A 12,029-nucleotide genomic window follows, 5' to 3' on the forward strand; every position below is an offset into this window, starting at 1 on the left:
TGAAAATTTCATCAACATTGGATGTAAAATAAGAAAGTTATGACATTTTAAAGTTTCGCTTATTTTTCACAAAACAGTGATATGCACAACTAGGTGAGTCAGTCGATGATGTCCATCACTCACTATTTCTTTAGTTTTTATTGTTTGAATTATACAGTATTTAATTGTTTATAGATTTGACAGTAAGGACCAACGTGACTGAACCATATAGTACTAATTAATACTAATTCTACATGTTCACCGAGGAATTAATCGTTGTAGAAATAGTGAGTGGATGACGTCATAGTCTCCTCATTTGCATACCAGCCATAACTTTCTTATTTTACATCCGATTTTGATGAAATTTTCAGTGTTATGCTTGTTAGATTTTTTCTTTTTATTCAAATCAAATTTTTGTTGGGGTGAACTTGTCCTTTAATTAATAACAGGCATATCGGGAGTGCAGAAGAATATTATCTTGTTCGAATGAATTCACTCTTATTGTCATAATTAAAGAAGTAGTAGTAGTAGTAGTAGTAGCAGCAGTAGTAGTAGTAGTAATAGTAGTACTAGTAGTATAGGTGGTGGTAGTATAGTAGTAGTAGCAGTAGTAGTAGTAGTAGTAGTATTAGTAGTAGTAGTAGTAGTAGTAGTAATTATTATCATTGATTATTATCATTATTATTATTAATATTATTCATAAAAATTGATACAATCATTAAAGAAAAAACTTCTCAAAACTTTTTAATAATTTGACTTTAAAAGCCTGTTAATTTGATCCAGATACTTTTCAACTTTTAATCTTAGTAATCTCGCAATGTGTATTTGACATTAGCTAGCCATCAAATACAGAACAATATACCTAGAAGACACGGAACTAATCCACAGGTTCGGACTTGGTGACACAGTCGTTAAAGTGCCCGCCTCATAAACGGGAGGTTGCGGGTTCGATCCACGGCTGAGACATACCAAAGACATAAAATTGGGTACCCCGGCTGTTCTATTTTCTTGCGTTCGGCGTATTAGAATGTAGAAATGTAATAATAACATATATTACGTTCGGAAGTGTGTACTGGGCATAGTAGAGATATATTACCGGTTTATTAGTATATATCTCTATGGTACTGGGAGAACAGTTCATTATATATAAAGTGGCTATCCTGGAAAAATAAGAAATATTGTTATCATTCGGTTTGTAACGTTGTTTCGCAGAAAACCAAACTAGAAACTGCATCACCAGATGTTGATAAATTATTGTCTATAATCACCCGTGACGATCTGGAATCATTACATTGGACTGAAGTTATCTTGGAACAAGAGGTATTTTCTTTATCTTGCAAGATATATTTATGTAAATTTAGGAAGAGAAGTAAAATCTATTATTTTAATTCACGCTCTAATGCATGCCAATTGACATAAAGTTCTATGTTTTTGTTTTCCAGAAAATTTTGAATCGATATAATTAACAGTGTTGAGATACTATCGTGTCGGTTACATATTGTTTGAGTTATTGGAATCTGCATGATTATGATTGAACCACTCTGTCGGGGGGGGGGTGAAATTGAGATTTTTTAAAATTCAATTAGTCATGATGTCTGTCTCCCATCGATATTTTCCCTGAACCCAAATCGTATTTCTCACCATTTAATGGAAATGATTTTCCATGAATTAATAAAATTTATGTGTTTCTGATATGTATGCCCCACCAATGTACTATTAACTTTAAACATATTCACACAATCCTTTCTTGACTATCATTTTGACTAATTTTTGGTCCGTTTGTTTTGGCCAAACCTTTCTGCAATCTTTTGGGGTTGTTGTTGTCAACTGATGAAAAATTATAATCCAAACACATTTCCTTTTAATACTTTTTAAAAATAAAATGTACTTATCCTCGTTCATTTTCTAATTTGTTGTATCATCGACTCTATAGGGATCAGCGGAGAGCAATGTTACAAAAATTCTGAGACAGGCAAAGATTGCTCAATCCAACTTCTCTTATGCATCAGCCGAGAAGTACTACAACAGCGCCTTGAACATGGCTAAAGAAAACGTGACAAGCATGCAGAGTCTCTTGAAAACAGTAAGCCCATCAGCCCCCTTCCCCAATTTTTTTTTCCAAAACCGTGTACAAAAACGTAAAAATGACCATCTGATTGTGATTTTTTTGCATGGTCAGCCCCCACTTTCAAAACGGTTCCGCGGCCTCTGCCCATCATGACTGTTGTTTGTGTGTAGAAATTAGGATGGCGCCAGAAGGGGCACAACCCTTATGATTATTTAAGTGATTAAAATATAATGTGAAGCAAAGCGCAGCATGAGGTCTGTAGAAAAGGGGTGTTGAAAGAGAAGAATGAGTCGTAGAAAACTATGGTACCCATGGTTCGTCACCTGAATATGAAGGAACCTTAATTGCGATATTTATGGAATTATATATACATTTATTCAAATTCATTTATATGGAAACATTATTAAATGCATTGTAAGCATTATAGAAGAATCATAGTCGTGGAGCATATTATGTTTAACTTGATTGAACTTTTAAGAACAGCGCGATTCCACGTGAGAAAAACAGTCAGATTACTTCAGATTTAATGGAAATAAAATCATGTTGAATGTTCTGAATAGCCCTATCCTTTAATTTATGCAGGGGTCATGGAATCTGTATTTTATTTGTAAGCAAATTTACTTCTTGATATAATTCTGGTATAGCCAGATGAATATCTTGGCCAGTGGACTATTTTGTAAGCCCATCCCCCCTCCCCAATTTAAATCCTGTTCTACTGAGGTTTTGCAATCTATGCATATTTTAAGAAAATGCCATTTTCCCTTTTCTTTCCTCATCCTGCATGTACTTGAAGTGTTGCTTGGAACTGTCGAAGTTCACAATGAGGGTTAAAGGAGATACAGAGAAGGCATTGCAATGGATTCAGCCAGTCGTTACACATGGTAAAGTAAAAAAAAAAATAACACATGTTTTTCTCTAGATATACACACACCAACACCCCCCACACACACACTCATACATGCGTCAGAATAGGCTCCAATAAATTGGGAAAACTGCAGCGACAGTTATTGTATTATTTGCCAAATTAATTATTCAAATTTTCGACGGCATCATTTTCTTCATGATTTCCCAATGTATTAATGAATGAGGCATGTGTACTTACACATTGTTCGTTATTCTTATTCCAACAATCATTTGCACTAATAAGAACTATCTTTGCTAAATTGCTTGCCTTGTTGTAGACCTGCCATATCAATTTAAGGAAATGTCTGGTTAAATCGTTTGCAGGTTTTTTGTTGTTGTTGTTGTTTTTGCTTCTTATCCAGGCGAAAGCAATCATTAAGAAGATGTATAGATATACATATTTTTTTTCAATAATACGCAAAGTGTTGAACTGTTTTTAATCTCTCTTTTTACAAAGAAGAATAACACATTGCAAAAATATGTATTTTTTATTACAATAAAAATTGATATTGTTTACTCTCGTTTGCATCTGAAATCGTCGTTGATACGGTTTTAGTTTTTTTCACATAAAACATGCATTTCATGTTGGCCATATTTGCTACTTTTGAATATGTTTCTGTAAAAATCTTAAATATCCTTATATAAAAATGTATATTGAGTTCATTAGAAGTGTCAATAAAACATCAATGAAATCGTAAATTATTGTCTCATGATGACGAATGACAGTAGTTAATTTGGAAAAATTATTTCCCCTTTCAATTTCAACTCCATGATAAAACTTAATTAAGTTGATTATGAATATTTTGTGAAGTACAGGAAAATCTTTGTTCAGCTTAAGAATTAGTTATACAGCAACCCTACAGCAAGGTACACATTTTATAAAATTGTATATTCTTATTATTATCAGTAGTGACAGAGCAAGAACTGGAAGAGGAAGAGAGGGAGGAAGAAGATTTAGCAATGGATACAGCTGCCCGGGAGTATTCTCGGTTGTAAGTTCAACAACTTTGACCTATTAATATTCTATTCATACAAATCACTATTTACCTTCACATATAGAGCCAAAGGATTGTCGATCATCCACGTGAGAACATGAACTGTTCTCAAAGCAAAGGGCGTGTCCAAAATATTGGAGTTATCAATCATCCAGTCTAGCGTATTGTACGGAATACTCATTATACATGTATATATTTTATTTGTTTTTTAAAGAGTAATACTTTGATATTAAGATTTCAGTATAAATTGTCTTTCTTCTTACTGATGAGCCTTTAATCTTACAAATCATATTCCCAATTCGCTTCCAGACTCCAAAACAAGGTGCACCAAGGCCCGGCTGAAAAAATTGTCATATCTCGAGGTATGTATCATCATATTTCTTATTAACTCCCTTGTACCTTTCTCAATTCTTTTTCTTGGAATTTATCCTAGTAGAATCTCAAAACCGAGAGTTTCTGGGAAACAAAGGGATTTCGGAAAGTAAATTTATTTAGAGCAATTTTCACAATTCATAAAGTGAGTGCAGAAAACCTTTTTACATTTTCCATAATCAAAACATGACTTTACAATTTGGCTCCTTTCTGAATTTATTCTTTGGGCATAGGATATTCATTGGATGATAATATTCCAAGTATCAGTATAATGTGAAGAGAATACATGTTTTATTGTAATTTTGATATGAAATATTTGAATTGTCAAATTGGTTGATGGACATTTTACAAACATGGTGTTTACTGGAAAAGGAAAATAGATATTACCAATGAGTTTATATGGAACAATCAATTTATCACATTTAAAGGAAAATCTTTTTATAAACCAAACATAAAAGAAAAGGGATTCACTAAAATTTGCTGATATGTTAGATGAATTTGGACGCCCATTACGCTGGAGGGAAGCGAAAAAAAGGGGTTAAAGTTTACTGAGTATTTTGAATTTTTAGATTGCTATAAAATAATGCCAGGGAAATGGAAAGTTTTATTTTTACAACAAAACTACCATCATCTTGTAAAAGAACCTGGGGATTTCCCTTCTCTTTTCTGTGAATCTGCATTTAGACAAATTCAGAATTTATCGACAAAGCAATTTTATCGCACTTTTTTAAACATTAATAACTCCGAAACCTCCTAGGTGTTTACTCGCTTTAATAAACTTTAGAACATCGATAGGCAACAGACTTCCAAATTGTTCACTCTTCCATTACGAATCACTATTGACACCAGACTTCGAATCACACACTATAAAATTTTAAATAACTTAATACCTACAAATGAATGGCTCACAAAAATAGGAAAGAAAACCAATGCATTATGCTCTTTTTGCAATGCGACACCCGAGACATTGGATCATTTGTTTTTTGCATGCCCTAAAATAGCATCCTTTTGGAATGCGTTGCGTATGAGAGTGACTGACTTTAATCCTAATTATTTCCTTTCACGAGATACTATTTTATTTGGATTACTAGAACCGTTAGGTCCATCCACCTTAGCATTTAATTTTCTGATTTTACTTGGTAAACAATTCATTTTGCGATGTAAATACCAAGAGACTCTCCCTAGTTTGAAACAATTTAATCATTATATTTTGTCTTATAAAGTTACTGATGAAATTATTGCAAAAAAGAAAAACAAACTCAATAAACACAATGTAAAATGGCAAAACATAAACAAGTATTTTTCCATTGCATAAATTGTAACCACTGTAGATTAGTATTTTTTTGTTAATCGTCTTTTTGTGAGTTTGTTTTATCTTCTGTTCATGTTGTAGTGGTTTTTTTTATGTCATACCTTCGGTCATGTTAATACATGAAAATGTCTTATTTTGGGGGTTGCGCTATACCCCGGCGATGCCGCCAGGACGACAGTGGACCGACGGGTATTACCGTACCCCTTTTCTTCTTCGGTTAATGGATCGTCCTGTCGGCAGGACTAGGGTACAAGTTGCTTGTAAATTAGGATATGTTGTATGTACTTATACAATGTTCTGTTTGATTGAAGTGCAACGATATGTTTTGTATACTTTGATTGTTTTTGTGACGAATAAAAACTGCAAAGAAAAAAAAAGTAATGTGAAGAGTAGCACAGAATCTGTGTATTATATTTTAATATCCTAGTTCTGGGGACATTTTCGTATACTTACCCATCGGATCATGGGGACGTCCTATAAAAAAGGGACGATTTATCGAGTCCAGATAACCATACAAAACAATTCCTCATCTCTTTTCAAACCAATTCATAAAGTAAACGCATGATTTGTGAAAATATCCCGTTTGGCCAATTAAACTCAAGTCGTGTGTTTTAGGGTGAGGGGTTGTCCCCGATTGGCGGAATATGTTCACGCTATGTCCGATAATGAGCCGGGTTAGTGGATTAAATTAAAAATTTGGGTGTATGAGACCGCACATGCACGTCCCAACTTTGAAAAATGACAATTATCGAGTGCCTGATTGTCAAATTACAAGAGACGGCGTGTGTGTGTGTGTGTGTGTGTGTGTGTGGATGAATATCAGTGTGCGTTTGTAGTGTATTCACCTGACCTCTAACTTGATTTATATTTATTGCACACAGCTACAGGATATGCCCAGAGAGGTCCAACTGAGATCAGGCCTATAAGTCTAGCCAGAAGGGAAAGTTTCAAAGCAGTTAAATACAAATCGAGAAGGACATTTCCTTTCTTTTCGTTCTTGAAGCCAAAGAAGAAGAAAAAGAATAAAATGGAACCAATATCGTTCGCAATGCCTTCCGCACTTGCTGATAAGGGGCAATTTCGTGGTGGTGTGGTGGGTATGTCGAGTAAACCTGAAGAAGAGATAGCATTGGACCAAAGGGAATCCAAACCAGTATATTATACGAACAGTGATACTACACTGGATCAAGCAACTCTAGATGAACTCAGGAGGCAAGCTAACCGACTTGAAGAACAGCTAGAAAAAGACGACTCACTTCTAGCGTCGGCCAAAGTGTTTAAAAAGAAGAAATCGTTGGGAAGTTCATTGTTTGGATGGGGGAAAGGAGAAAGCAAAAAGGAAAAGAAATTAATGCGCCGGAGTAGGCCTGTACGTACGGGTCTGACTCTTCCGACTGTTGGCTTTTCTTTTAATAAGCGGTTGTTTGGTAGTGGTAGAAGAAAATACGAAGAACCGGAAGATGCTGCTAGCTATCTATCTTTTGCACGCATGATGAAGTTTGAAAGGTCGAATATGGCATATGATTCAACCGCAGAGTCTCGCCGGTCTTCACCCCTGGTCATGGATTCGATTGAGACTCGATTGTCAGAAGCATCTGAAGATTCTTTATATGAGAAGGAAGGGGAAGATGAAGCAACTTGTGCATTAACAGCCGAGTACAGCCCGCCATCATCGCCAGCATTAGCTAGGGCACGACCGATTGAGGTACTGGCACAGGGGAGTCTAGAAATATCTGACGACGAATTTCAGCCATCGTACAGTCTAGCGTCAGTATCATCTAAATTCCCGTCACTATCCTCGACGATGTCACCACCGGAAGTTTATCGGAAGTATGGGTCAGCCCGTCCGGAGCCTCCACCATTTCCGCCGCTGATACTAGGAGCGGAAGCTCCATTGCCATCACCATCAGGACCACCACCACCTCCTCCTCCACTGCCTCCTACTTCGGGTTTGGTATTGACAGGTAGGATGGGGGAGGTGCATCCTCCTCCGGATGCAGGCCCACCAATGCCGGGAGTGTCACCTCCTCCTCCACCACCGCCACCTCCTCCAGCAGGACTACCAACAAGGAGGATGCCGGTAGTGCCTCCTCCGCCGACTGCCCCTCCATTCCAACCACCCCGCCCAAAGCCCTCTCCTCGCTTGGAGAGTACTGATTTGAAATCGAAGGATAAATCTGTCGCAGACCAAGATATGATGTTCGATTTAATGCCTCTTGGTAGTACCCTAAGCATGGCATCGGATTCAACCAGTGATGATGAGGGTGATATAATATGGGTGGAGGCGGAACCAAACCAACCAATGAAGACACTCAAATCACTAATCATGATTAAAGAGTCAAAGAGGACTCTTTCGGATTTCAACCACGTGATATCTTTACAAAATAAGGTAAGTGCTGTTCTTCATTTACTGACAGATAATTGTAAATAAAACATGAAGTCGGTTTTGTGCGAATGTTTTATCATTCTTACAATGAAAAAAGGTCTCAGTTCATCCTAGATAATAATGTTCCAGGCCTTCACTTTTTTACAGCTTTTACGTTAATTGTAAATTTTCATATACAAGAATAATCATTTCTAATCTACAAAACACCCTCAATCAATTTGTCTGTAGAATTCTTTCTTTTTTCCCTCTGGCATTGTTTCATCTCTTTCTATGAATGTTATTTCGTTACTATTGCAGGATGGTATGTGGTCGTGGGAGGATCATGGACACCTAATAGATGACTTGTTTGTGATCGATTTTCAGGATATATATGCATTTTGTTGTAAGTTGTAAACATAATTTGTTAATTTGAAGATGACTAACATGAATTATTTATTGCATCACATTCCATGCACTTAACTGAAACAAGCTACATAGATTTGTGAAAAAATGGTTTCACTGTATTAGAATATAGGCGAGGATACAAGCAAACGAAATCCCTGTATCTACATACTGTTAATTACTGTATTATATACTGTTTATCACTTGTTGATTATTTGTTGTTGTTAACAGGGCCACATGGAAGACGACCAAGTAGGTGATAAAAATCTGCAACCCTGTATAAATATCAGAAATAAATAAATGAATAGATAGATAGATAAAATTTTGAAGTATTAATAACTAATATACATGTATATGTTGGCCTTAATTTACATTCGTAATATTTATCATCATTGGATTTCCATTAATAACAAGATATTGCTGTGAATGGTTGCATTCATTTTAGACGATGAAACTTAAAGCCAGTTTTTGGTTGCGTTTCAAGTACTTTCTAATTGAAAAAAAAAAATCTTCCCCCACAGGCCAACTTCCGGTTTTACCGTACGTGCATCAAAATCTTCACTCCATCCTTCTCTCCCTCCTCCTGCTCATCTATCTGGAAGATGTTCTTCCGGAGGTTCTCCCAAATTTGGAAGACATCTCTCCATCTAATCAGGATGCAAATGGTAAAGTTGTGGACTACATGGAATGCATGGGACGCGCGGAAGAATGGTTCAAACGCCAGGAAGAAGCTCAGCTTCTACCTCTTAAGATGATGCTATTCAATCATCTTGATAGATAAGTTAATGAAAAAGGAGGCAATGGGCGTTATTTTCGATCAATTATCAGACTATTTGATTGTTGCAAGAAAATTACATTCAATTTCAAATCAATTGCAAGTCCCACAATCAAGCATAATTCCTTTTATTAAACTTTCTCGTTACACCCCATCGATTTAGATGTTGGGTCTTGAATGTAAGTTTCTTCTAATGCCCATATTTTGATTGGTGAGTGATTTCGGTCAGTTATCTATCTGCCTAATTATGATATGGTACAGTTAAGAGCAGAGTTTACGTTTTTGTAACGTCGAGATTAATAGTTCTTTCAAGGAATACTACCAGAAAGATAACCAACAGTTGTTTTTTCGAGACTACTTTACATGGTGTCACCACAAACCTTATCATCCAGTCACCGATCTATTTTTAGGCTGAAGATATTTCTATTTCAATAAATAGAGTAAAATTCACAGAGCGAAATTCTGAAAATCTGATCAAAATCGGATAACAAGTAACAAAGTTATTGAATTTTAAAGATTTGCATTATTCCGGTGAAACAGTTCTAGGCATGTCTTCATAAATATTCATTAGGTGGGCTGATGATGTCATATCCCCACTTGTTCTTTTGTACTTTATTCTATGAAATCAGATTTATTCAAAAAAAATTCTACCAAAAACTAAAACAATTGGATTGACAACCGATTAAGTGCATTAGTTATTTATTTTGCTGCAACTTATTTCATTATAATGGAGACACATCATTTACACATGTATGAAAAATGAAACAATTATGATTTCATGTAATAACATAAAAAAATGTGGGGTGTGTCATCATCAGCCGACCTAATGAATATTAATCACGACATGCATACAACTTTTCACAAAATATTGTTAAACTTTAGAATTCAATTACATCGTCATTGGTTCTCCGATTTTGATGAAATTTTCAGCATTTTGCTTTGTGAATTTTACTTTTTATTTATTCAGATATAAATATTCTCTGCCCGCTGCATCCATTTAACGTAATACAACATGAGAGAGAAAGACGTGGAATCTGGAATATACTAGGGGCCTACTGTTCACCATATTCAACGCTTTCTCTTTTTATGAAAGTTAAATCTACGAACTTGATATAGTAGCATTATAGTTACTTATGTTTTCATGTATGGAGAACTTAATATTGATTTATACCTTGTAAGTCTTTATTTTGTAAATCATCTCAATTCATTTAATGCTTGGTATTATGATATATTGAATTTTGTTATATCATGAAATTGTTTAGAGTTCGATTTTAATTACACTCTATCTTGAACATCCAACTACTCTGTGAAATACACATTCCTACTTCATCAGATTAGTTTTAACAAGTTTTTAAAGAGATATTTCGGTTTTTATGACTATCAATTCGAAATGCTTGTTACAATATAGAATTTACACTCAGTTGTGTTATATGCCCTAGGTGCTTGCCTTTCTAATTCCTATTCTTTATCCGAGTGAACCCAATTTCGATAACAGTTCTTCAATATATCATTTCTATTTATGTATTTTACTATAATAGTAAATAGAAAAATATATAATAATTATATATTATACATCCAGAACAACAAGATTCAGCTTCAACTCATCTATTAATTCGGTGGATATAATTTTGTTCAGCGCTGAGGTGATGATTTTATTTACGTATTAACATGTTTTCGTTCTTTTCTGTTTTAATCTCTTTTGATAATTTAACCCCAATCCATCTCAGTCTTTTAAGTTTGCCCGCCCCCTTTCTTTTTCTTCCCATTTTCATCTCCAATATTATGTGTAGATGGTTATATATTATAATGATGTCGTGGTAGTGACGTGTACGGGGGCTCTTGCTTCCGGGCAACAGCGTTGAATCTCACTTTTGCGTTCCCTGACCACCGATCTTTATACTAACAGCTGTAGTATACATACAGATCAGCGCGCCTCCCCCCCCCCCCCCGACCCACTTGCTGCTCCCCATTCCCCATATTAATTGTTTGTATATTTCACCATGGCCATGGAAAGCGGGGTGCTGGGGGTTCTGCGTGTATTATTTTCGATAGGCAGCAACCCCAGGAATTCTGGACGGTGTGGCAAAATGGAGAAATGTAACCAAAATGACCTACATTTTGTACAGAACTCCGAAAATGGAAAATGACCTTCATTTTCTAGTGAATCTTGTATTTTATCATTCTTACTGTGCTTTTTTTTCTCTGATGTATTGTATGTGTATATTTTAGGTGGGTCTTATAAATAATAATAATAATATGACAATAATATTTGGGATATTTCTGTCAGTTTCGTATGATACATACATATAATATTAAGAATTCGAGATATCTACGAGAGAAAAAGAGTTATGATGTACCAATTCGAATATGATACAATAACTTTTGAAAGACGTTTCTAATAACTGCACGCGTACTAATAATAGAAGTACAGAATCATTGTCTAAACTTAATCAATAATGAATGCAGAAAAATGTTTATTCCAAAGCAATCCACGGTAATCATGGGGTATTAGAGTGGTATACTTATGCAGTAGCTCTATAATTGATATTTCCTGTGTGTTTTTTTATCTTAAACTGCTTTTCTTATCACACAGCAAGTGAAAATGTGACGGTAACTGACATTACTCAGAAGGGACTTAGAAAATGGTGTAGAATCATAAATATATATCCCATGTTTCGAAATCATTTGACATTGCACCCAAGTCCCTCGGATGGGATATGCAAACTATTGAGCAATATGTATAATCTGTTTCAATTGCCATGAAAAAATACTAACGCTTTGTAACTGACGTTATTAAATTCCATGTAATCTTTGTATGTTTCCACTAGAGTTGAAACATTCACGATGAAATTTTAGTG

At 35.2% G+C, this 12,029-nt stretch overlaps 1 protein-coding gene across 1 annotated transcript in view; it reads left to right on the forward strand.

The window, feature by feature from the left end:
• LOC129255706 (uncharacterized) overlaps positions 1 to 9,270 on the forward strand; it is a 30,421-nt gene extending 21,151 nt beyond the window's left edge. Inside the window, exons 14-21 of the mRNA XM_064095954.1 lie at positions 1,192 to 1,299; positions 1,913 to 2,062; positions 2,841 to 2,928; positions 3,858 to 3,942; positions 4,255 to 4,307; positions 6,511 to 8,018; positions 8,313 to 8,397; positions 8,918 to 9,270. Coding sequence (XP_063952024.1) covers positions 1,192 to 1,299; positions 1,913 to 2,062; positions 2,841 to 2,928; positions 3,858 to 3,942; positions 4,255 to 4,307; positions 6,511 to 8,018; positions 8,313 to 8,397; positions 8,918 to 9,177 — 2,337 coding nt within the window. The 3' untranslated portion in view covers positions 9,178 to 9,270. The remainder of the gene's footprint in view (positions 1 to 1,191; positions 1,300 to 1,912; positions 2,063 to 2,840; positions 2,929 to 3,857; positions 3,943 to 4,254; positions 4,308 to 6,510; positions 8,019 to 8,312; positions 8,398 to 8,917) is intronic.
• The last annotated feature ends 2,759 nt before the right edge of the window (positions 9,271 to 12,029 follow it).

This window comes from Lytechinus pictus, chromosome 3 (assembly GCF_037042905.1).
Source record: "Lytechinus pictus isolate F3 Inbred chromosome 3, Lp3.0, whole genome shotgun sequence".
In the NCBI taxonomy this organism is placed as follows: Eukaryota; Metazoa; Echinodermata; class Echinoidea; order Temnopleuroida; family Toxopneustidae; genus Lytechinus; species Lytechinus pictus.